The 26,650-nt window shown below is 34.4% G+C and overlaps 5 protein-coding genes and 1 pseudogene across 6 annotated transcripts; 1 reads left to right on the top strand and 5 right to left on the bottom strand.

Moving 5' to 3' along the window:
- Positions 1 to 3,284: 3,284 nt before the first annotated feature.
- On the bottom strand, positions 3,285 to 4,451 carry LOC109169251 (annotated as a pseudogene).
- Positions 4,452 to 5,137: 686 nt separating this feature from the next.
- LOC109169273 (mitochondrial fission protein ELM1-like) lies at positions 5,138 to 10,528 on the bottom strand. The gene is made up of 10 exons (XM_019318143.1): positions 10,131 to 10,528; positions 8,535 to 8,770; positions 8,095 to 8,191; positions 7,683 to 7,832; positions 7,460 to 7,586; positions 6,458 to 6,570; positions 6,274 to 6,337; positions 6,087 to 6,180; positions 5,669 to 5,777; positions 5,138 to 5,530 (listed from the first exon to the last, which is right to left on the bottom strand). The coding sequence occupies exons 1-10, from the start codon at positions 10,320 to 10,322 to the stop codon at positions 5,429 to 5,431; spliced, it is 1,284 nt and encodes a 427-aa protein (XP_019173688.1). The 5' UTR covers positions 10,323 to 10,528; the 3' UTR covers positions 5,138 to 5,428.
- Positions 10,529 to 11,207: 679 nt separating this feature from the next.
- LOC109169276 (vesicle-associated membrane protein 714-like) lies at positions 11,208 to 13,904 on the bottom strand. The gene is made up of 4 exons (XM_019318145.1): positions 13,505 to 13,904; positions 12,345 to 12,535; positions 11,860 to 12,023; positions 11,208 to 11,646 (listed from the first exon to the last, which is right to left on the bottom strand). The coding sequence occupies exons 1-4, from the start codon at positions 13,719 to 13,721 to the stop codon at positions 11,556 to 11,558; spliced, it is 663 nt and encodes a 220-aa protein (XP_019173690.1). The 5' UTR covers positions 13,722 to 13,904; the 3' UTR covers positions 11,208 to 11,555.
- A 2,570-nt stretch (positions 13,905 to 16,474) lies between these two features.
- Positions 16,475 to 17,978, bottom strand: LOC109169275 (NAC domain-containing protein 90-like). Its single transcript, XM_019318144.1, has 3 exons — positions 17,718 to 17,978; positions 17,116 to 17,435; positions 16,475 to 16,992 (listed from the first exon to the last, which is right to left on the bottom strand). The coding sequence occupies exons 1-3, from the start codon at positions 17,869 to 17,871 to the stop codon at positions 16,693 to 16,695; spliced, it is 774 nt and encodes a 257-aa protein (XP_019173689.1). The 5' UTR covers positions 17,872 to 17,978; the 3' UTR covers positions 16,475 to 16,692.
- Positions 17,979 to 21,750: 3,772 nt separating this feature from the next.
- On the bottom strand, positions 21,751 to 22,742 carry LOC109169249. Of its 2 annotated transcripts, XM_019318106.1 has the most exons (3): positions 22,497 to 22,742; positions 21,992 to 22,420; positions 21,751 to 21,919 (listed from the first exon to the last, which is right to left on the bottom strand). In XM_019318106.1, the coding sequence occupies exons 1-2, from the start codon at positions 22,645 to 22,647 to the stop codon at positions 21,996 to 21,998; spliced, it is 576 nt and encodes a 191-aa protein (XP_019173651.1). In that variant the 5' UTR covers positions 22,648 to 22,742; the 3' UTR covers positions 21,751 to 21,919; positions 21,992 to 21,995. The 2 variants fall into 2 exon arrangements, with proteins under 2 accessions (XP_019173651.1, XP_019173650.1); XM_019318105.1 differs by having other exon boundaries at positions 21,751 to 22,420.
- A 3,308-nt stretch (positions 22,743 to 26,050) lies between these two features.
- LOC109169252 (glycine-rich cell wall structural protein-like) lies at positions 26,051 to 26,650 on the top strand. Its single transcript, XM_019318108.1, has 2 exons — positions 26,051 to 26,140; positions 26,269 to 26,650. The coding sequence occupies exons 1-2, from the start codon at positions 26,062 to 26,064 to the stop codon at positions 26,577 to 26,579; spliced, it is 390 nt and encodes a 129-aa protein (XP_019173653.1). The 5' UTR covers positions 26,051 to 26,061; the 3' UTR covers positions 26,580 to 26,650.

Here is a 26,650-nt window from a genome sequence, read left to right as displayed (position 1 = left end):
ATATTGATCTCTACTTTCCAATTCGTACCATAATTCTGGATAAAAATTCTCTTTGCACATCTAATCTATACTATATATAAAAACAAAATCCTGCAATTTTAACTTCCCGCCCAATTCCTAAAAAATCTCTCTTCCTAATAAAATATATTGATTTCTACTTTCCTATTCGTACAATAATTCTGGGTTAAAATTCTATTCTAATATTACAAAATACTGTAATATAATTCCTATTGTAATCTATATATCTATCTATACATCTATACTATATATAAAAATATAAATCCTGCAATTTTAACTTTCCGCCCAATTCCTAAAAAATCTCTCTTCCTATTAAAATATTGATTTCTACTTTCCTATCTGTACAAAAATTCTGGTTAAAATTCTATTCTAATATTATAAAATATTGTAATATAATTCCTATTGTAATCTATCTATCTATACATTTATACTATATATAAAACAAAATCCAGCAATTTTAACTTCCGCCAATTCCTAAAAAATCTCTCTTCCTAATAAAATATATTGATTTCTACTTTCCTATTCGTACAAAAATTCTGGGTTAAAAACAAAAACAACACATATACATTTTGGGTTAATATTTTTCAAACCCCCTAATAATAAATAATAATTTTTTTATCACGGCTGGCCGCGGCTAGGAAGTCCGGAATCGGCCTCCTCCGCGGCCTACTTCGCTGGCTGAACCAGCGATTAATTTTTTTTTTTAAAATTTTTTTTATAGGTTGTATATAAAGTGTCAAAAGTTCGGCAAGGCATAACTTTTGACTTGGTTGTCCGTTTTGGACAAATGTGATTTTGAAATCGCGTATTTTTTTGAGATCTATCCACTTCAAATTGCAGTTGGCGGTTTTGACCCACTAATTTCTAAAAAAATGATTTATTAAATACTTTCTAAGAAAAAACTATCAGAACTTATGTTTTATTAATGAATTTTTAAATTTTTTAATTAACAAATGTCCTGTGTATTATTTAATAATCTCTCTTTATAATTGGTTAAATTATTTAATTATGAGAATCTATACTATATATAAAACCAAAATCCTGCAATTTTAACTTCCGCCCAATTCCTAAAAATCTCTCTCCTAATCAAATATATTAATTTCTACTTTCCTATTCGTACAATAATTATGGGTTAAAATTCTATTCTAATATTATAAAATACTGTAATATAATTCCTATTGTAATCTATATATCTATCTATACATCTATACTATATATAAAAACAAAATCCTGTAATTTTAACTTCCGCCCAATTCCTAAAAAATCTCTCTTCCTAATAAAATATATTGATCTCTACTTTCCAATTCGTACCATAATTCTGGATAAAAATTCTCTTTGCACATCTAATCTATACTATATATAAAAACAAAATCCTGCAATTTTAACTTCCCGCCCAATTCTAAAAAATCTCTCTTCCTAATAAAATATATTGATTTCTACTTTCCTATTCGTACAATAATTCTGGGTTAAAATTCTATTCTAATATTACAAAATACTGTAATATAATTCCTATTGTAATCTATATATCTATCTATACATCTATACTATATATAAAAATAAAATCCTGCAATTTTAACTTTCCGCCCAATTCCTAAAAAATCTCTCTTCCTATTAAAATATATTGATTTCTACTTTCCTATCTGTACAAAAATTCTGGGTTAAAATTCTATTCTAATATTATAAAATATTGTAATATAATTCCTATTGTAATCTATCTATCTATACATTTATACTATATATAAAAAACAAAATCCAGCAATTTTAACTTCCCGCCAATTCCTAAAAAATCTCTCTTCCTAATAAAATATATTGATTTCTACTTTCCTATTCGTACAAAAATTCTGGGTTAAAAACAAAAACAACACATATACATTTTGGGTTAATATTTTTCAAACCCCCTAATAATAAATAATAATTTTTTTATCACGGCGCTGGCCGCGGCTAGGAAGTCCGGAATCGGCCTCCTCCGCGGCTACTTCGCTGGCTGAACCAGCGATTAAATTTTTTTTTTTAATTTTTTTTTTATAGGTTGTATATAAAGTGTCAAAAGTTCGGCAAGGCATAACTTTTGACTTGGTTGTCCGTTTTGGACAAATGTGATTTTGAAATCGCGTATTTTTTTGAGATCTATCCACTTCAAATTGCAGTTGGCGGTTTTGACCCACTAATTTCTAAAAAAATGATTTATTAAATACTTTCTAAGAAAAAACTATCAGAACCTTATGTTTTATTAATGAATTTTTAAATTTTTAAATTAAAAATGTCATGTGTTATTAATTTAATAATCTCTCTTTATAATTGATTAAATTATTTAATTATGGAAAATTAGGGAATAATTAATGATGGTAATAGAAATCCTAGAAGAATATTTAATTATTGTTACATTATTATTGTGACTCACGGAATACAATACAAGAATATTTAATTATTGTTATATTATTATTGTGCCTCACGGCCATTATATACTAACAGAACTTGAAAAGAAACTAATAATAATAATATAAGTGGTAATAATAATATCTAAAAGTAATTAAGTGTTAATAATAATAGTAAGAATATTAACGTAAGAATTATGATATAGAATAAATCGTAATAATTAATAACTATTGTCTAGGACTAAATTTGAAATTTTCAGGAGATAAGCGACCTCTGGTAAAATTAACTCTTAAATAATTATATATCGATTTAAATATTCTTAATATATTACAACAATTCCATTACGTGCATCGCACGGGAGAAAATACTAGTTAAATATAAAAAAAGGATACAATACAATAATGACGCAACTAGTGAATATTAAAGAATATTTTTGTTAAAGAAATGTGAATTAATCTATTGGTGATTTGTCTTTTTCCACCTATATATGAACATATGGTAACCCAATCAACATACCATATACTTTTTAAATTAAAATTATTTGACACATTCTTTTCTTAAAACGTTGAATCCTCACCCTATGGTTCCTCACATCTAGATCTGACAAAACATTTAGACAGATATAAATTACTCCCTCCGTCCCGAATTGGTTGTCTCATTTGCTTTTTGCACGCTTTTTAAGGAATTAAAGTAAATGTTATGTATTTTCCAATTATGCCCTTCACTTTTTCACTTTTGGGAATAAAAGCAAAAGTCATAAGGGTAATTTGGGAAAAAGTAGAATGATGGTGATGTTCAATTTTGGAAAGAGACATTTTGGGACAAACTAAAAAGGAAAGTAAGACATGCAAAATGGGACAGAGGGAGTAATTAGATAACACCTACTCAAACTCTTCTTGGATACTATCTATACATACATGCATAAACACTACACACACACACAGCATCCTTTTGTGGTTTAGTGGCGTCTGAGTGCGGCGGCAGAAAGGAGGACAAGGAAGGCGAAGATGACGGCGGCGATGAGGGAAGCCACGACGGTGCCGCTGACACGCTGGCAGAAATCGGTGTACTGCTGGCAAATGGCAAACCAGTTAGTGGTGGAGTTTCCGGTGTGTGCTAAGTACACTATGGCAGCCGCGGCAGCCGCTCCGGCCACCGTAAAAGCCACCATCACCTGCACGTACGTACGGTTTCCATCTGTAACTTCCACACTACTACTATTAAACGCACCATTTGGTTTAACAAAAACATATAAGTACAAGGTTCTTTTATAGCTTAATTAATTGTGAATTGTGATCCATCTTACTGTGTCAAGTATGAAGAGGAGAAGTCTTAGCCGACCAAATGTGGTCGGACGATACAAATAATGGAGAATGGCAACGACAGAACTAGGTATCCGCTAGCTATGCCATTTGCAACCACAAAATACCTACACATTTTAAACAATTTAATATAATATAATATTCGATCAACACATTATTATTATTATTATATGAAATTTCTACCTTCCGGCGAATTCAATAAAAAAAAAAAAAAAAAACTAATTATTGAAAGAAGTAAGCAAATACAAAAATTATGCTTCACCCGTTCATTAAATTTATATATATATATGGTAGTGTTTATAGGACAAGTGCATGCATGCATAGTTCTACATGATACAAAAGTAGTAGTATGTAGTTGTAGGGAAGGAAGAGGATATATACGGAAAGGCAGGGAGATCATCGTAGCTTGCTTTTAACTGGAAGAACTGGGAGAAGAAAGGGAGAGATTGATCGGAGATTGCCATAGTAACGGCGGCGGCCAAGGCCGCCACCAGAGCGCAAAGCCTGAGAATGAAGTGGACGACACCAACACATTTCCTCCATCCTCCTCCTCCGATTTGTGGGTGGAGAGGGGTGGCTTTTGTGGTGGCAATAATTGTGCCTTTCTCCTGCCTGCTGAGTTGCTTGGATTCTGGCATAAGGATGCTTGTTTCTTTGCTGTTTTTTGATGATGATGACTCCATTATATTGGAACTTTGAAGATGAAGATATATATATTTATATGACGATCTTGAAGATAAGGGATATGATGGAAGAGAGGGAGCTGATCGAGGATAATATATATGAACTCTACTGAAGGAGATTTGGTAGGGTTGGATGATACATATAGAGTGGTGAAGAAGAAGAGATCAAAGAAATCAAGGAGTGGTTTGATGCTAATTTTGAGAATGTTTTTTCGGTTATGGGATGAATAGGAGAGTTGTTGCAAACTTGCTCCAATATAATAAAGCTTTGCATTTAACAAACATTTCTTTTCCCAATACTTGGACAGGAGGATTTTTTTAAAAAAAATAAAATCAACAATATGAAACATTCAGGTTGTTGATTTTGGTAACTTCAAAGTTACAAATTCAATTTTCAATTGGAACATCCTAATTTAAACCGGCCAGTCAATTACGGGCAACCCTTCATTATGATCTTTTGCCAACTAAGATCACAAAGTGAAATTTACCGAGGATGAAATGTCATCCAACAACTTGTTTCTCTGTGAACGTGATTTTAATAAGTTGATGTAACTCACGCATACTAACAACAATGTGCAATTGTGGGTCTATGCCAAAGTAACTACAGCAATATCATGTGATAAGGTATCATAATTTAAGAATAATAAAAGTATTTGCACTATTAATCAATTTTAATTACATTAATAGCATAAAGAAATGCACCCTAAGAAAGAAATTACTGAAGCAAATCATGGGAAATGGGAACAAAACTTTTACTTTCGTGTTATGCAAAACTCATCATCATCTGTATGACTGTATCTGATTTACAGCCTGGTCAAGTGTGCAAGTTTATTCTATGGATACCTGAAAACCCATATGGGTATAAAGAATGGACAAGTCTTCATCCCAAAATTTATCTACCACCCTTTTCTTTTGTGCCATTACAATATGGAATAAATCTGTATACAGGGAAATATGCAAATTTAAATTTAGATCAGACCTCACAAATTAATCAAAACAATCAGACAACAAACAATGTGGGAGCTAATTCTACGCTTTAATCTTCCATCCACGCTCAGCTAGTGCTTCATTTACACGATTGGCTGCTTCTGCAGTTTCATTCAGTGGAGGATAACTCCATGTTTCTGACATCTGAGGTTTATGCGCAAGAAAAAAGGGATGATATTTGAGTATTAAAACGAGATATGTTTTTCCACATCGCATATTTAAGTAAAGTGCGGTAGTGTTTGCGTTTGATTGATAAGGAGAGGGGGGAGAGCTGTCACTTACATCCTCGAGACCTGTAAATGGCCTCACTAACCCTCTTTCTCTTAATGCCTTGTGGAATTCCACAAACTTCCACCTACAGCGTTCAGCCCCAACTACATACACAGGCTTCCTGGAAATAAACAATATTTCAGTATAATCCAAACTCGAAAAGAAGTACAGAGTATTTCATAATATGTCAATTATATGTGCATGCTAGTGCGTGTATGTATGTAATTTCAGTCTCAACTACATAGACAGGTTCCTGGAAATAAACAATATTTCAGTCTAATCCGAACTTGAAAAGTACAGAGTACTTCATAATATGTCAATGATATGCACGTGCTAGTGTGTGTATGTATAAGTATGTATGCAATTTCACATCAAACAAACACAGACATGTTACTATCTGGCTATTAACATAATTATTTTCACACATTACCCTGTGCTGCAAGCTTCACTCAACATACTAACTGAATCTGCTGTTATAACAAAATTATCAGCCCACGCCAGATGTCCCATATGTGGATTTGGTTCTGTGACACAAAAGTAAGTGTTAAATGATTGTTCAGAAATCATCATCACAGAAATCAACTACTCGTATAAATACAAACTTCAAGTGAAAATACCTTCACCATTCCAAATGTATACTTTTGGATGACTACCCAGTTCTTTGATGACAACATTGGAAATCTGTTGATCACACACTAAATAATCAGACTCATTAAACCAAATTTCACTTTAGTGGTGTTCTAAGAAAATCAAGATTTAAAAACCCTGGAATAAGAAGAAATATTTTGGCAATATGTATACCTTTTCAGGCGTCCTTCTGGAGAAGGATATTCTCACACTCCCACATTTCTCAAGGGCATTATGCAGAGAAGCTGTTAACTGTTTAGCAAGGTCTGTGCCATATCTGCAGTACCCTAATCAAAGAAAACATATGACAGATACACTCATATTTTAGTTCACTGATGGTTGATATACTAGACAAAAAGGTGACAGTCATTAGGTAGAAGATTAGGTAAAAAATTAATGCCATATTTTGGTAGCAATTTCATGGTGCTCGCAGTTCTTTGATCTTTTTTTTTTTTTTTCCAAATGTTTTTCACAATTATATTTGCAACAGTAAGATCCACAATTTTTTCACCTGCAACATTCATGTTTAAAGGCTCATTTCTCAGTCAACGCATATCATTACAAGCTCCTCCATCCTAAAATTATCATTTTTGGTACACTAAGGCTACTACTTAACAAACTTTTGTTGCCACATAGCATAGCTGATAAAAAATCTGAGAAAAAATGTTCAACTTCATAAAAATGTGACAACTACAAGAATTTAGAAGTACCAGTCACTTAGCTAAACTATGTTAAACATATACATAGAATCATAATCTCCCAATCATGGCTGTGTATCTATATATATGGGTGTGTATTTCCTTGTTATGAAAAAAGAGAAAAAACAAAGTTTATTTGCTTTAAAGAATTATTAACATGACATTGAGAATCTAAAATGTTGTGGACTATAGGGTCACTTTATTTGAAATCACAAAAGGGAAGATCTCAAGTAAGCTTCCCTAAACCACTTCTTTTACAGCTCACCTTTCAGCTAAAGTCAAAAATACCAAAACAATGTTAACTCAAGCTTCTATATTGCCTTTCTGCTCATGATAAAATTATGGTGTCCAAAATAAAATAAAAATGTTCCATCCTCACAATTATAAAAAATAAAGCTAACATTAGACCACTATAGAGTGAAACATGTGAGTTGAATATAGAAATTCTAGCATTGAACAATGATGGAAAGAAGGTTACTTGAAGGCCCTCCTATGTTGACCACCAGTAAGGGCTTTGGTAAAGGTGCAAACTCGTCATGCCACGTGATAGCTGCAGTCCGAAGTGCAGTAGAATCAACTTGGTGAAGAGCTCCAACTGTAAGGATCTTCGCAATACATAAAAATAAAAAAGGCACAACTATAGTTATAACTCCATCACAAAATCCAGTAAAAGAAGAAATACCAATGGTATGGATACTTACTACATGCTTATCAGGAGGTTGATTTGGAGTTATCCACCTATGAAGGAGCCGAGGAACTTGCTCTTTTGCTTGAGGCGTTAAGGGAAAATAGTCATGTTTTGGAGTAATAACTAGGTCAAACCTATCCAAGTGGGACCTTGGATGTTGAATCTGAAGTAAAAATGTGAAACAGGGAAATGAAAAATATTGTCTTCTCTAAACAGATTAATATCAAACATGGATAGTAAACCATGTAAACAAATGCAAAAGTTGGATGTGGAAGAGAGAGAGTTTGGGGGAAGAGAGAGAGGGGGGAAGGGGGGGGGGGGGGGGGGGGGGGGGGGGGGGGGGGTTTGGTTGGGTTCTAACTACTCACAGAAGAAACCTCATAAGAGAGTTTCAAGTTTCACAATGATCAGGCCTGCTAACAAACCTGGACAACAAACACATTTTCATGTGCCAATCTTTTTATGGAGCTCGCAATTGATATTGTATCTCTACCAGATGCAACCACTAGTAAAGGACCATCCCTGAAAAATAACAACATTTTGTTCCATCAGAGTGATTTAGCAGGGAATCTATTTGGATGATAGTACATTCACAGAAAGGGATACTGGATGTATTGAAAGAAAGAATGCTAGTTAAATTCATTTATTTAGCATATGAACCCACGGCAATATCAGCTACTATTTTGTAAGGTATTTGTAAAGGTATGTAATTACTAGGGCCAAAAAAATTCATCTTGGATGGATAGTTGAAAGAAAATAACTAAGCCATCAGCAATTAGAAATCAGTATTTAAGCAGTATGCAAGTTGTTGAATGTTGCAACAACCTCTTGAACAAACCGCCAAAAAGAAAAGGCAGAAACTTACTTCTCAAATGATTCACGAGCAATGTTCACAATACTCTTCACATCAGCTTCAAGAATGGATGACAGGCCAATAGCACCATTTTCCTTGGGCAAATAAACTAGTTTATTTGCCCTACCTCCCCCCAGAAGGTGTGAATAGCCACATACTAGGTTTAAGATGTAATATATCCTTTTATGTAGAGAGACTGGGAGCCAATGTAGCCATTCATTAATTCCTCCTCTTGGCCTTGTAACTCGCTGCATGTTTTGACAAACCGAATGACAAAACTCAACCACATGTAAAGATGATGAAATGAGTAAAACTCTTTATAAACACCTTGATTGAAGCATGGTACACTTTTTGGGAACAACATTGACTTGGTAAACCAAGTATATTCAAATAGGAAAAGAGAGGGAAGAGAATAAATCAAGCAAAAGTAAATTTCCATGGTATCCCTTTTTTTAAAGGAAAAAGTGAAAAACAATCTTTATTTAGTAATGGGCGAAGAATGGAGGACTTCCATAGAGAGGACAAGAAGTCCTCAGAAACTGTTTGTTCTGATAATAAACAGATAAAAATGGTTCACATTCTGAAGGAATATAATACTTAACCTGATTCAAGTAGCAGTATAAAACATCTGGAAATTTTACAAGGGAAGGGAACAGACCATGGGAAGTCCACTAAATCACAAAAAACACTTGAATCACGTAACCGAGGTGAGAGCATTATATCTATGTATTACATATAAAAAATGATTTTATCTCAATTATATACAAAATTACAAACAAAAGGGTAGTCATTGGCCTTATCTAAAGTAAATGTTTACTTTGTTATTTAGCCATTCTGTAAATTGTTTGGGTTATCTAATTACTCAGACCATGATCCATGACGCATGGGATGGACAGTATATTCTTGTAAGGACATAAAACAAATGGAAAGTTCCGAATAAATGTGAATAGACCATGGAAATTACATTAAATCACCAACAACACTAGGCTCAAGCAACCAAAGGGTGGCCATTGTATCTATTACTCCATATAGATTTAAAAAAAAAAAAAAAAAAAAGAAGATTATACCTCAATTATCATTAAACATGATGATAGCATTATCTACTACGGAATATATATTAGCGCCTTGGTTATTTGGGTCTTTTGGAAATTCTGGCAGCAGCCTTATTTCTCTTTGGTTATTTGGCTTTGTTTCCTTCCATGAATTTCCACTAAATCACGTTGTAGCCTGTTTGCCCCCCTCCAATGTTTAATTTTGTATGACTGTTTCAAAAGTTATTTGTCATATTACCTGATTGCATTTATTTGCATATTATGAAATTCCCAATCTTCAACACTAGGATATTGTGGAGTGTGGTCTACTGTTTGATAGATAGCTGGTGGCTTGTGAAAACATTTAATACATACTCAAATAATCTATAGATTTAATCAACTGAATACCCTTCAAGTGAAGCAAACTGAGTACTACTCGGCATAATTCCAAACCCACCTTAGTTCTCTAGCATTACATTCTCCATAATTCAACCAACTCCAACAAATTAGCAACTCAAAGCTAAGAAATTTCAATTTTCAAAAGCTACAAAACAAAAATTAATCCAACCAAACTTACGTATAGCGTGTGCTTGTCGTAGAGGCCGAGTGCCCGGACCAAGCCGATGCTCTGGTTCTCAGAAGACGGAAAGCCGTTGCCGATAACCACCGCCCGCCTGATCACACCGTAGACGCCGCCTTCGAAGATGTCCGGCATGCCGCTTGTCGCCCGTGGACTTGTAGGTGGTTCCGGAAGCCGTATCGGCTTCATATCTGCAACTGTATCACTTAAAACCCTACAATACCTTCCAGATCGAATTCACTCAATACATACAACTACTCTGTGCATATATATCTTCGCCTGTGAGCATAAAGCTTTGCAGAAACGCAAGGGCTTTTGCAGTTGAGTCTTATTTTTCTGTATATATATATATTTTTTTCTATTCAGATTTCCCCGGGAGATGATGGCTGCGTGGCGGCTCCAGCCGAGTTAAGCACGCTATCTTTTTCCTTATTGCAAAGAAACCCCTACAGTATTGGAATTTACTGTGGAGCCATTTTTAATCTAAATTTTTCAATTTCGTCAAATTATATCCTGAATGACTGAATCTAATGAATCCTTCTCCAGACTTGAGGTAAATAGTGTCAATATAGTTTTGAGACTCATCACTAAACTGTATGCTTTTGTACACAATAAAATCAAAAAATTAAATCCTTACCCTTCTGCTCGGATGAAATCTTAGTAAATCTTCTCATTTTAGTGAAATATAATAATACTTCGCGTATCAAAAATTAGTTTCTAATATAGAAATCAAATAGCAAATAGTACATGTAGCGATAAAAATCTTAAGTAAAATTTCTCATTTTAGTGATATTATAATACTCCGAAAATTAGTTCCTAATATATAGATTAATAAATACTCCTTATATTATAAGTGTCCTAATTATATTACTTAGATTTCATGCACTTCAACCAGATTTACAATAGATTACTAATCCAATATTAGTAACCCAATCTAACGACTCAAACACCTTTATTTGAGTCAACACCATTTGATTAAAATTTTCTCTTTTAAATCTCCATCTTCAAAAGTGTGTGGAATAATTTTATTTTACTTTTCACAAAATTATGATTATATGGAAACCAGTAAGATTATGGCACAGATGTGTTTATAACTCCTGGGAAAACCATGTTTATTCACCAATATGTACACACCTATAGATACAAGTACTAATATTTTTTTTTTAAATAAATAAATAAATAAAAGCCCAACTTCAACACTTGAGAGAGGCTACAAAGTACAAATTCAGAATTTACACAAGTTTCAGAAGAAGCTTCAACCACAACACAGATCTTATCCACACTCAAGAACAAAATTATTCTTCAACATCCTGTACCATCTCCACACCCATGTCATCACAATCTAAACCAGCTGATATTCCCCGACTGTAAATATAGTCGAATCACAGGCAAGTGCCACCAACACAAATCTTTTTCGACAAATCATGATCTGCAGGATGATAGAGTAATGCCCCCACAGAATGCAGCGATTATCAAGTATAGGAGGAGTACAATTAAGCAAGTCAGCAAGGCCCTGTCACATGAACAAGTATTTTAGAGCCAAATCTCCAAAGAAAAGAAATTGATAAGTCGTAAACCATAAAACAAAGATATTATTTATGGGCTTGACAGAAGAAACATACAAGAATACAAAGATAGGCTTCTTGTCATTACCAAGATCATTTTTTAAAACTTGGCTAGAGCAATGGTTAATCATTAACGGTTGTCAGAATAAGATAAGACTTACATAAGCTTTGCATTTTTCATCCAAAGAGCTCTTCTGAGGCGCTTTGACTGTTTCCTGAAGTGAAATGCACTGTCTTGCATGGTTGATGTTTTGTCAACAAGAAGCTCAATCCGGTCACCTCTCTCAAGTATTTTCTCAATATTATCAACCATGATGGTATGTAGCTGAATTGATATTCAAGTGGAGGGATAAAAGCAGGTGTTAGAAAATGTCAAACACACAATAATAACAAAGCCCTCATTATCCAACATTGGACCAGAACACAATTACCACAATAGGGTTAAAATACTACCCCATAAATTGAAACTTAACACTGGCAAGACAGAAGTGTTATACTATACTAAACTGTGATTTCCTCTTTATTATGACCCAAAAAAAAAAAAAACTTTACTGAGATAACCTTATCGTGCAAATTCATATTCTTATGATCTCAAACAGGAAAGTTATGAACTTCCCTTTCAAAAAAATAAGCAGAAAATATTTACCTCACCAACTTCCCCTCTAACACGACTAAATGTATCCGCGCTGGGGTTACTTGAATAGAACTCCATTTGCTGATGTAAAACCCTTGAGAATTCATCGTTCATGGCATAAGCAGGTGCATGGGAAGCAATCCTACCATAATTCTTCATGAACCGCATTTTGACATCCTCTAAATATGAGAATGGTATCCTTCCTAGTTCAGAGTAGAACAATAGGTTTGTTAGCTATTGGTGAAATGCAAAGGACCAAAAAAAAGTGAAAATTTGTCCTTAAAAATAACAAAGATCATCAGAACAGGTTTTTATCTTTCTTTTAGTACGGAGTGTTTGATATGGAACTGGTACTCGTGTGGTCTATAATTTGGCACAAGCAACCCCCAACAGTGACCCTTAAAGAGAAACTCCAACAGGCAACGATTTCATAACCCACTATTCAATTCTTTTCTCTAAACAAATATTCAGAGCCACTCTAGTCAATCAACTAATTTTCATGACAAATAATGTCTCTTTTGGCAAGAAAGAAAAGGAGCATTTTTACAATACACACTACACAGATGGTCTGGGCTCTGGAGTGTTACAGTGCCTAACTAAGAGTTGGTTTAGGTTCATAAACCCAAATAGCCAATCCTAAGAACTGTGTCCGTGTTTCTAATCTTCACAATCTTCATCTAAAGCTCACTAAAGCCATGCCTCACATGAGCTGAAGCTGCCAAGTCTCAATGATGGACAACTTGCATCCATGACAAAACCCATACTCCTCATATAGGCGAACCTAACACCACCTTAATTACTAGAGCCAAAAACAGAAAGTCTTGTCTCGTGATTTGACATTACCTTCATCACAAATTTAGGCACTAATTCATTGTACAATACCAAAATAGGAGGTTATGACTTATGACCCAATTTCTTAATCTCTACTACCTGGCTACCTCCACTGAGTGAATTTCAATCTTAGCTTGCAGATAGGGAATACCCAATGAGTAGTATATGAAGTTTGGTTTTCAGAAATAGCAATCAAATCAACAGCTAGTATTCCTACTAGGATAATCATAATCCTATGATAACTGGATAGTTTATCTAAACGAAAATTTCATGTTTTGATTCGAGAAACACGATCGTATGATCAGACAAAAAATGATACACAAAAACCCTTAGGGACTCACTGCCGAAGGTGTCGTTAGCCATACAGAGGAAGGTGAGGCCATCGGATCTGAGGATATGAAAGATGTATCGGTCCTGAGAGAAGCAGAGCCTCGACTCCGCTTCCTCCGGGAGCTTCTCCAATATCCGCCGCGCAATCGCACCGGCGTTCCCCGTCACGGCGCTGAATTCCGCCAGCACAGTCGTCCCCCTCGCCACCAGCGCATACAATATCGCCATCTCACCACTCCCACCACCGCACCCCACCCCACCCCTCTCTCAATAACTGTATGTATCTGTGCGTGTAAACGTATATAACGGAGCTGTGTTCGGAGGATGGGTTTGGTGGGCAACGGCGAGCAGGCAGTGGCGGTGTCACCTGAATGAAAGTCTACGGCGTTTTCGAGGGGAGGTATGATATACTCACCTGACAAGGCTGACAGTTAACAAAGCAAAAGTAAATAAATAAATATTTTTAAAAATACTATTGTTCTTTTTTTTTTTTTTTTTTTTTTTGAAAACATACTATTGTTCATTTGTTCCTACTAAAATTCATTCATGGAATAAAATTATTTTAAAGACTCAACAGAAACTGCAAAATTTTAAATTGCTTATGTGAATTCACTGATCTCAACATGTCTTAGGCTCTGTTTGGCAAACCTAGTTGAAAAGCTATAATCTAGGAGCTGAAAGCTGAAAAGGAGTTGAAAGCTGAAAAGCTATAAGCTCGGAGCTGAAAACTGAAGAGCTGTTAAGCTAGCTGTTATGATTGAAAGTGTTTGGTAAAAATAGCTTTTTGATAAGCTGATAAATGTAAAAAGACTAAAAAGGACATCTTCATAAAATTTAAATTAGTTTGTTTACCTATTAAAATTTAACATTTTGTCTTTAAAAAAAATTAACATTTTGAAATAAAACTATTAGCATAATCATGATCTAGCATCTCATAATGAAGTAGCAATATTGTTGCAAATCTCATAATAATAATAATAATAATAATAATAATAATAATAATAATAATAATAATAATAATATTTGCGTTGAAAGTTGCGGATAAAGGAGAAGAGAAAATGGTTTTAATTGGGAAGGGTAAATTATGTCATTTCTTTAAAATAATAAGGATAAAGATGGAAAAAAAGTTAGGAAGTTAGGAGCTTATTTTGAAACGCTACCTAAAGTAAAGTTCCAAAATAAGCTCTTATTTTAAGCTAGTAGCTTATTTTGAGAACATTACCAAACAGAGCTTATAGCTTATTAGGAGCTTAAAATAAGCTATAAGCTCCTAAATAAGCTCTGCCAAACAGAGCCTTAATAAGAAGTCACATAATAATGCATTATGGTCGAGCGACATAGTTGCAATTTTTTAAATGAGAAGTCTCAGGTTTGAAACCTACTGTATGAGCAAATACTATATTGTAATAGAGTAAAATTAATTTGGATTTAGCTTGAATCGTGTCTAACATACACCTACAAAGTTAATCTTCATTTATCAATTAGTTCGAATTGTTTGGTTAGCCCAATTTTCTTTAAATCATGATACATACACAAATTTAAAGGGAGATATATAGAAGAATATAATAATTAAATAAGTCCCTGAACTACTTAGAAAATAAATAATTGTACCGTCAAATTACAAAAAGTTTAATATTAATCATTGAATTCTTAAAAATAAACAATTATAACTTTCTAACTTGTAAGTTACCTTAACTTGTAAATTATCTAAATACGATTTAAATATGTCGTTCCACTTAGGATTGGAGGTTATAGTGCATGCTTGTATAGTTATTATATTTTACTACTAGACACTCAGATAATGAATTCTCAAGAATCCAAGCATCATCATACTAATCGTGGGTAATCATTCATTAAATCAACAATGGACTAAAGGGAAAGATTAAGATAAGGGGTTGGATTAGGGACTATTGCCTTCTAAAGATTTGGGGAGAAATCTTCAACCAAGGGTTAACAACAGTGCTCACAAGAATTCTCAATCTTAAGGCCAGATTAGAGCAAGAGTTATTCCACTTTCGTGAAGTATCAACTCTTAATCCTTCAAGTACAAAAGCATTGAAAATTTTCAATCTTCTCCTAGCTACTTTCGTAGATAGAGATTGGGTAGTGAAGGATGAGACTTGAGTTCATCCCCTGACTTTCGTTGTGAGAAGAACTCCAAGGGCAAGTTAATCCATGTTGCATACCATAATCAACAATATAAATTCAAAACTCCTTCACAAAGGGGAACCTTAGGTTGAGATTCTTCTCTTTTGGAAAAGTAAGTAGACCATAATCTAGACTCCAATAAGGAATTACTAGCACTTAAAAAAAAAGACTCAAAATCATAGCTCAAGAAATTAAAGAGAGAAGTCTTCAAAAAAGAAATTAAAGAGAGAAAGAGAAAATAAATATTCTCTATTGAAGACAATCCAAAATAGAGCAAATGCAATCCTCTTCAACGATGTTACAAGCTTGTCCAAATACATGCGCATCTAAATCTGTCTAATCGAAAAAATTCGAAGCAAGATTTAATTTTTGAGTCAGAACACTATATGCACATCAACACTGGTGTTGGTGTGCCGGTGTGTGGAGACAAGCAATCCGAGTTCATGCCCGTGAAGTGAGCCATGATTGGGAACGAAGCTTTATTATGATTATCCATCCAACTTGGAACTTAATTAATCACTTATTCTTAGAATTAATCTTGGGTGCATTAAGTTCTTGAATTGATTATATAGTTTACATACACCCCTAAATAATCAATGTAACAAATAAGAATACGAAACTTCGTCAATGCAATTCCACATGTGATGACTTGTCGTCACGAAGCAGCTAAACATAGCCACATGGGTTGGGTTACAAGCATTTGGGATCTCCATAATTTATTTTTTCTATCAATTTTCATGCAAGAATAATGGGAGTCCGCCCTCAAATTTAAGTTAAAACTTAATAATGCATGTCACCTGCCATGATGACACCAACTTAAATGCACCTAGAAATTAAGAGGTAAGGTCCTTAACTCTAAGGACAACTCAAAGGAGTCTACTGTATAGTATAATTTGATGACAAATTACATTATTTCTTTAGCGATGACACCGCATTAAAAAATCTAAACTAGTTACAGAAATGGTTGGAATTTTACGTACCATATCATTAATTTCCAACAACTAACGTACTGTACTGTCTGTCTGTCTGTCATGTTATATTCATCATATCATCATTCATTCCACTTGGAAAGTTGGAAATTAATGAGTCTTTCCAAGCCAGAAAATGGTTCAGGACTCTTGACCATCCTCGTCAGGCCAGTTGTTGCGTAGACATTCATACCATCATCAAAGTCTTCTTCTTCTTCTTCTTCCTGCACCACTGAACTTTCAGAGCACTTATTAATGGCCTCCATGGGTATCATTTTCACCTCTTCTTGACTTGTTCCCATGTTTCCTATTGGTCTTCGATCAAACGACCCAAAATTCCTTAATATCACATACACCCGGCACAGGGTCATTTCATGCCTTAACTGCAACCATCCAACAATTTTTATCATTCAAACCAATTTTATTTTATTATTAATATATACAATCATGTGTGTCATATGGGTTGTAATAGTATGTATATATTATTGTGTATTGACTACACGTACCTTTGGAGAAGGAATTAGGGGAGAAGAATATGAAGGGTGCAGGTGGGAACTGGGAAGTTGTTCTTCAATTGCCCTATACTCATTCATCTTCCATTTTGTCTTTCTCCCACAAGGGGACTTCCCCTTGTAAAACACCATGCTTTTCTTCACCCCAATCACCTTGTTATCCGATGAGTAGACGTAGCTTGGGGAGCCGGTGGCCTTCCAGTAACCGGCGGCCGTCGTCCGGCACGGCCTCCCTCCCCGCGCCTCTCTCTCTTGTCTCGGCACAAAGAAAAACCATTGCTCAGTCTCCCCCACACATAGCTCTCCTGAAACCTCTGCACTCAAAACAAATACGGGTAGGATTATGCTTACATAGAGTCACCCATCATGTGACTGTTGTGTCATATCTTCTGATAAGTAGGTAGACATTAAATATTTAACTACATTCATATAAGCTACAATGTCATGTCTCGAATTGAGCAGGGGCTAAACTCGGCTAATACAGCCGACGCCCAACAAATAACATAATCATCAGATAACACAACTCGATCATTAAAAAACATCAAAAAAGAGATAGAGAGAGAGAGAAACTGTATGTAGTGTATGTATTTGCTTACTTGGGAGGTGCCAAGGCTCAAGATCAAAGATGTTGATCATGGGAATAACACAATTGATATCTTGTCGAGTGCCTTCAAGCTTGTTATGCAGATAGAAGGAAAGCAACTCTTCTTCAGTCGGATAGAACCTAAAGCCTGGTGTAATTTCTGCCATTTTTCTTCTAAGCTACTTTCTTTAATTTAGTGCAAGCTAGCAAGAGCAATTGTTCTTGAGAAATCTATGTATATATAGGGAGAGGGTGTGGGAGTATATATGAAAAGATGAATGTATCCGTGTGGGATAGACTTAGCTTTACCGTGTGAATGGGGAAAATGTTTGGAAATTTGTGGAGTTAGTAGGATTTTGCTTGGTCCACACGCTGCGCTCTTGTTCTTGTCCAAGTATTAGACCATTGAATATATGCTAATGTTCAAGTGCATACTCTCACCGTGTTCTTGTGACTTCCGTGAGACCCTTCGTAAATACACACAAGTTACTATACGAATGCATACATGGTAAATTGTATGCATTCATGTGAGGTGAATTGCACACAATTTACTATTTATACATTCATGTAGTAGTTTGTGTGCATTTTCGAAGAGGCTCATGGAAATAGGTGATCTCATTTGATTTTATATATATATATATATATATATATAACCAGACTACTATGAAATTTAGTAGTCTCGTGAGAAAGTATAGACAAATTTCATATTCATTTAGGCTGATAAAAAACTTAAGAGGTAGAATTTAAAGAAAAAATGAGAACAAATGTGCAGTGGTATATATATAATTACGATAATACAGTTGGAAATGCTTGATAGTACATTTACGGATAATTAATAATTCCGTACACATATGAGTGTGTTACTATAGGTTCTGAGTGTACTATCAATATTCACTAATGCATTATCAAATGTTTTTAAATGCACTATCGTAATACAAAAATGTCATGTGTTTTTTCTTTAATACATACATGGATGCGTCATTGTATCATAAGATACTATAATGCACCATCGTAATACAAAAACGAATAAACTGAGATTAGTCCATATGTTATCACGGAGTTACTAGTTCTCATATGATCTTATATATTTATACGTACGTGGATGCGTCATTGTATCGTAAGATATTATATAAAATTGTTGTATTATTATTTTTTGGTTAGACCACGAGATGTCTTGAGTACCCCCCTAACTGTAAGAGACACCTTTAAACCCGTACCAACTAATCTTCAGTTGTATCGGTATAGCCACTTACGTCAATCAAACTGGTTATAAAATTGTATTATTATTAATCTCAACAAACAACACATAATGAGCGATATAGCTATAATTTTCCGTTACTTTATTTTTATACGTTATGCTAATATATAAAGAATATACCTCCTTGACTTAAGGGTCAACTGGATAGTCTACATGCAAGTCTCCGACGACCCTTCAATAAATCATATTAAAGCATCAACATTCTATGGGTCGGTCACATTTAAGCAATAATAAAGACTATGGGATTTTTCTTGCAGCATTATTCAATTTTAACCTTATTGGCTTTGTTTTTCCTTTAAAAAAAAAAGTTTGGCAGGACGACTTTTAATAATTAATAGTCAATAATTCTATTAGCTTCATTGAGCTGTTATCAAATTTATTTTTTAAGAACTTTCTCGTGATAGATGAGATACTAAGGCTCCGATTAGTCGTGTCGATTTATGCTGGTCGTTTACTTCTCTTGTGTGGTTTACGAACTATTAAATATAAATAAAATTTATTCAGTGCACACTATCGAATTAATTACACTTTAGGTAGGAGAACCAATACCTATTACAAAACATTCTATTCGTTGAAGTACACGTACTGTAGTATGAGAATCGTTAAAAACAAATGTGCTTTTTGTCACATTTACAAGTGTATTGCAATTTTGGCGATGAATGAAACCATTCCCTATGATAAAGGGGAAATTGGATTCTTTGCGGCGGGGGCAGGGCAAATGAACGAGTAGTACTCCGGGAAAAAACAACTTACATTACTCACGACAACAACATTAATGTGTCGTTATGCATGTTATAAAAGTATATATAGTTGTATACACTTGATCAATAATGTTTGAATTGTAGCAAATTAGTTTTCATGTGCTATAATACATACATCAATGATGAGTCACACTCTAGTATACAATAGACATAGTTATAAACTTTGTTTGTACTTGATCAATAATGTTTGAATTGTAACAAATTAGTGTTCATATGCTACAATATATCAGTCAACGATGAGTCACACTATAGTATTAGTACACATAGGCCCTCTTGGGTAAAATAGTTAGCCTATCAGTGAATTTTAGCTATTTTGACCACTATTAGCTGTTTGATTTGGTTAAACAATTAATATGATGAGTGTTTGATTAATTAGCTTTTTATAGCAACTTATTGCTCCAAAATGCTAAAATTCAAAAAAGCTGTTCAAGTAGCTTTTTCGATAAGCTTTCTGAGAAAGTCATTTTGTATGTAATCAACTAAGTAACATCTAATTTACCAAACACTTTTCTACAAATCAGCTAATGTTATCAACTAGTCAAGCCCACTAACCCAATCAGTCGCTAACCAGTCGTTATATAGTGCACCGCGGTGCATAATCGATTATGCACCGCGCATCAAAATGGCGGCGTTTCTGTAGTTATAATGGAGTGACACTACAGTGTGTCTAATTAACCGACACTGTCTCACGTATTATTTTTATATTATCAAATGAAACTGCAGTTATATCAAAATGATATTGTAGTTGTGGTGAAATGAAACTATAGTATATATAAAATGAAACTGAATAACATTTCACATATTTGAGTATATACCGTACAATGAAGCTGTAATTATAATATTATATTGAAATGATCATGTAGTTGTGTTTTAATGAAACTATAGTGTATATAAAATAAAATTAAATAACATTTTCACATATTCGAGTGTATAAATATTGAATGAAACTGTAATTATATCGAAATGAAATTGTAGTTGTGTTGAACTGAAACTGCAGTGTATACAAAATTAAACTGAAGAACATAGTTATTTTTTGCGAAGATTCTGTTTTTTTTTTTCATTAAATAAAACGACGTCGTTTTGATGCGCGGTGCATAATCGATTATGCACCGCGATGCACGATATAATTTGCGGTCGCTAACCGTCATTTACCAAACACCCCTTATAGTCATAAACTTAATCATGGCAAGGGTTCGATAAAAAATAAAAAAAAAAAAAGGAAAATGATACTTTTTCTCCCTGAGTTGTATACTTATAGCACTTTTCCCCCCTGAATTACTTAGGTAAGCACATTAGCCCCCTCAATTATTCTAAAAGTGGTGGTTTTTCCCCCTGATATATTAAATTGACATTTCTACCCTTAAAGTAAACATTTTATTTATTTTACTTCTCCATCAAATTATTGCGTATACGTACGGATGACCACGGTTCGGTTCGAACTGAACCTGACACTATAGCAATCGAATTAAAAGTTTTCGGTTATGATTTAGATCTAGAACCCAATATTGGATTTCAATTTATTAAAATTATGAATTAAAAAAATTAGATCCTGAACCGTGAACGGGCGGTTCCGGATCCGGTTCGCGATTTTGAACCGGTTTTATTTTAAAATTTTATTTTTATTTTAAAATAGTCTGAATTCAACAATAAATGTATTTTATTTTTTCAATTTGGAACATGAACCAGCCGTTCCGGTTCACGATTTTAATAAAATCTAAATATCGAATTTCGATTCTAAATTGTAATTGGAATATTTCGGTTTAGTTGCTATAATGTCTGTTTGGTTTGAACCAAATTATGGTATAATTTGTTGGAGAAGAAAAATAAATAAATGTTTATTTTAAGGGTAAATATGTCCATTTAACATTTCAGGGGGAAAAACAGCCACTTGAACAATTCAGGGGGGAAAAGTGCTATAAGTACATAACTCAGGGGAAAAAGTGCTATTTTCCCAAAAAAAAAATGATATTGTCAAGAATCAAATTGGTAACCTTTCATACAAGAATCATGCTCTAACCCTTCAGACACAACTTTTGAAACTATTATTTATTTAATTTTACATACAACACCTAGAATTCATTACAACAAAACTAATTTAGATTTGATAAAATTGTATTTGCAAAGTTCAACTCTTACTCAAAAGAAAATCTAAGCACTATAAAAACTATTTAACATGATATGACGCAGTAAGACTTATTTAATTATTACATTGTCAAAATTATACACCCAATTAACACATGACAAAGTCTTGGAAAACGTTGTTAATTAGTTATTAGGGTATGCCGATGATGGGGATGAAGGGCAAGTAGTAATAGCTGGTTGGTGGAAGTCCCCACTCCCTTGGCAGAGGCAGATCCACTGTCTTTGACCCACCAATACTACCACCCCCACCCCCACCCACACATTTTGCATTTGGACACTTTGTGTAAAACCTAAGAGGCTCCGAGGTGGTCATGATGTAGTGGCGGCTGTGGTCGGATTCTCCGGCGGCAGCTCTGACGACAACCTTGGATTCACATGCTTTCATAGGAATGTAGAGCTGTCGGGTGGCTCCGAGGATCTTGGCGCTGCAGCTGACGACAGAGGATGGGGATTTTGAAGAAGGGAGAACCACAGTTGTTTCGAAACTCCCATCTTCTTCTGTTGTCGCCATGGCCATGTTTTTCTCCCCACCACACTTCACTGACACTTTCACACCTGATGATAAATTTGAGATAATATAAATTTGATGATAAAGGGAGTATGTTGTAATAATGGGAGTAGTTAAACGTACCTGAGAGATGTGGAGGATGGTTATGGGTATGGGTGCAGTCCAGGCAGGTGACAGAGCCCTTGAAGACATGGGAGGCGGAGAGGTCGAAGCTGGCGAGAGCTAACGCGACGGAGAGCAAGATTCCGGCGAGCTGATGACAGGCGGCAGCCATTATATTGTAGATAATATGACACCACTTAAATGCAAGACAGAATGCAGATCGAAGAGGTGCCTGGCTGAATATATATAAACGTGCCTGGGTGAAGATCGAGATGAGTAAATTAAATGAGGAAGGGACCCAAGTCAGAGTGGGTAGTTGAACTGATATGCATGTAGCCATTATCATCACCGTACGTAAGATGTTCAATTCAACTGTATGTATCTGTATCTGTATCTGTATGATATATCCGATCGAGCTGGCCTGGCCTGGCGGCAGCATGGAGATGTAATGGCACCGGACAACCATTTGCCGGCGGCATAAACAATTCACTTAATTGCAACCTAAGCTCTCCATCACTCCATGGATCTTTCATGCCTCATATATATATCCGCATTCATGCATATAATACTTATTATACACAGTGTGGAGAAGAGACCGATGCAACTCCACTTAAGTTGGTCGGACATACATTTAACTCAATAACTATGATATTTTACCAGCTAAGTTAACAAGGCTAACTACCCCATACAGCACTTTTGGATAGGGATATGATGACATGTTTTTTCTTAAATTAAATCAAAGTATGGAAAAGAGATTGTTATGTTGTGATAATCTCTTTAATTTGAACACCTAAATAAAAGAAACTATTCTTAAAAACTAGTGTAACATATCTGGAGATTTGAGTTTTATTCAAAGAACTACATACACACAACTTCAAACATCGTGACAGTGCACGTTTTCAACTTTAAAATAAGAGCGGTCATCAATTTAAATTTTTTTAAATAATAAAGAAAATCCACAATTACTATTTAATGGTATATATATATATATATATATATATATATATATATATATATATTGAATTGGATAAATTAAACCCTATTTTCGATTTTATCTGAATATATAATTGAAGGTATAGTAGCTCCAAGATGCATGGGGTTACGTTGTTTGTCAGAAACCAAGTGAGTGAATTAAATGTGTAATTAAGTAGATGGTAGTTGCCCTCTCCCTCTCCCCAACCATACTCCGCATTCATACCCAACACCCACGGTAAAGATGATGTATTGATATATATGACTAAATTAAAGGGTTCACTTCAATCTCCACCTGTCTAGTCCTTCCGTTAACTGTTGTTGTCCGTATTGTGAAAAGTAAGAGCAAAACAGTCTTTTTATTTCAACCCCAACCAAAACAAATAATTCCCCTAAAAAACGATAGAACTATAGAGTTTTCTTTGCATGAAACGAATCCACAGTTGTGAAATCTTCAGATTGAAATTGCGGTTTTGGCTCGCCAAAGAACGGTGTTTGCGTAAGTGGGAATTATTAGAGAAGAAGTTCAATGGGAGGAGATTAGGGCTAATTTTAATTTTTGAGGGAAACGAATTGTTTTGGCTGAGGTTGAAATAAAAAGATTGTTTTGCCCTTACTTTTCACGGCGCAGACGGCATATGTTAACGGAAGGACTACGATAGGTCGAATTCGAAACTCAGAAGATCACGGGTGGTCGATTTAAAAGGGTAGGACTAAAGGTGGCAAAACTACAAAACTCGGAAGACCTTAGCTGATATTTACTCTAACTATTAACTCAATTTGTAATATTTATATTGTATGGATATAAGGTATATGGCTGTCTTGTTCTAAATATAAGAAATTAATGTTTTTGGGGTAAGAAATTAATGTTTACTTTAAATACTAATTTTTTGTTCAATAGAATTATTACAACTCTTTGATTTATGAGAAAAAGGGTGAAGTCTATCGACATAGATAAATCCGTCTCAATTATCTATAATTGATATGCTCAAATCAAAAAGCCTAATAAAGTTGTTCTAAATTATTACAACTCTGATCTATAACTTTACAAATGTTGAATATATTAAATTCATATAGTCACCAAATTACAAGTCAATATATACGACTAATATAATTTATTGGACCATTGATTGGCCTAACTTCAAATTCAACATCCGTACTACTGTACAGCACCTCATCGTTCTAGGGTTCATAAGTCAATAAAAGGGGTAGTTGGATGAGGACTTTAGACTTGATTTTTTTTATTTTACTTTTTTCAGTCTTTTTAATAGTTATGAACTTAGGACAAAATAGAACTGAATAAATTGCAAAGGGTAAAACACTTTCAAATTTAACTTAGCTTGTTGCATGAATATATTTTCCTTTAAATAGACTATTATCTCAACGTAACTTAAAACTCGCATAGCTTTAGACAGACCATTAAAACTCGCAGATTAATTTTTTAAATAGTTCTTTTCCACCAAGCATTAGTAGCCTCTCAATGAGAGGATCGATTCTTTTCTACTATGCATTAGTCTCTCAATGAGAGGATTAATTCTTCAAGTATAGTCTTTTACCATGCCCTCTCAACGAAAGTACCGAATAATGCGTCATTACTAAAGTCAAGACTTAACTCCACTGCTACAAAATTAGAGCTAATTAATGAGTGACCCTAATTAAGTACCACTTTACAATCTCCAATGAATCTAATTTGGGATCGTCTCAGAGATTTAAGTTTCAATTAATGAGATGAGATAAGTCTTGATCTTAATCATTAAGCAAAGAGATTAGATCATAATTATATTGTCTGATGGAACATGGACTACGAGTAGTCAACCAAGCAGTCAGTTTTAGATGGTAGTCAGATCAGCATTCGGACTTGGCACTCGGGGCTTGACTAGTCAACCGTAATGGTAAAGGAAGGAATTATATGACAACTACGAGATTGGGAAAGTCAACGTATATAAACTACTTTCTTAAATACCATTTTATTCCCCAAAATTACCTCCACTACCTAAATCCTTTATATTCCCTAAATCCCTTTATATTTCTTAATTCTCTCTGCATCCCATAAAATATTCCACTCTACCATAAATACCGAATTACCATATAGATCCCGATTTCCAAATGCACTACCTATTTCTCTCCTATAAAAGCCTTAGCCAGTCACAAAGAAGAGGCATCAAAATCCTCTCATACCACACCTCTCTAAAGAACACCCTATTGTACATGTACCAAACTACCAAAATATAGTGAATTTCATTTTGACACCACCCAAAAAGATCCGTGATTTTTACCTTCAATTTCCACGTAAAAATTAGCATGTCTATTTATTTTTCTTCTCCGTTATTTATATTTTATTTATTTAATCGGTTGTGTTGGCTCACTGTTTGAGTGAATTTGACTACCCTGGTCAATAAAACCAACAATATATATTGGCATTCATACATCTTCTAGACTTTAGTGGTAAATTAAAGGAGGTTCAACAAGTTTCCTCATGAAGAAACATTCCGACAAAAGAGAAAATCATGGGAATATTTATTGTACTTTGCTTTGGTGTTAAGCTTTCAAACATAAAATGGTGAAAGCTGAAATATACTCTGTGATCATCAGAAATGATAACAAACAAGCATTGATGAAGAGCATAATATTGTTCTTGATTCTTCTTCACCTTCATGCATCTCTTCACACTGCAACTCCCTTGCAACTTCCATGTAAGTTTTCGAGTTCATATACACTTCTTTATAACGTTGTTTGTTGTACGATATGATCGATGTTAATTATTAATTTATTATGTTACTAAATATTTATAAGGTTGTTGTTGGTTGTATGAACAATTTAGTTTGGGAGGAGAAGAATGAAGAATTAGTGGCAATTAATAGACGCGGTGGCGGTGGGCACGGTGGAGGTAGTGGTCATGGCGGCGGGGGGCACATTAGTGGTAGTCACGGGCGCGGATTCGGTGAGTATGGCCGCGGTGACGACAAGACACCTCAAACTCATGGCGGCGGCGCCTCGGTGATCCCATTTTACGCCGCTGCTGGAGCTCACAATCATAATCGTAAAAGTAACAAAGGCAGCCCTAAGAACGGCGGTTTTGTCGTCAATTGTTGTTGTTTATGGTTCTTGCTTATTGCAATTTTTTCAGTTTGATTCATCATATGCTGTAAATTATTGTATATTTAAATGCATGTTTTGAATAAATTAAAACATGTTAATCTTTA

Source organism: Ipomoea nil, unplaced genomic scaffold (genome assembly GCF_001879475.1).
Source record: "Ipomoea nil cultivar Tokyo-kokei standard unplaced genomic scaffold, Asagao_1.1 scaffold3267, whole genome shotgun sequence".
Classification (NCBI taxonomy): domain Eukaryota; kingdom Viridiplantae; phylum Streptophyta; class Magnoliopsida; order Solanales; family Convolvulaceae; genus Ipomoea; species Ipomoea nil.
The sequence above is the reverse complement of the archived record's forward strand: the minus strand, read 5'-3'. Positions and strand labels throughout refer to the sequence as shown.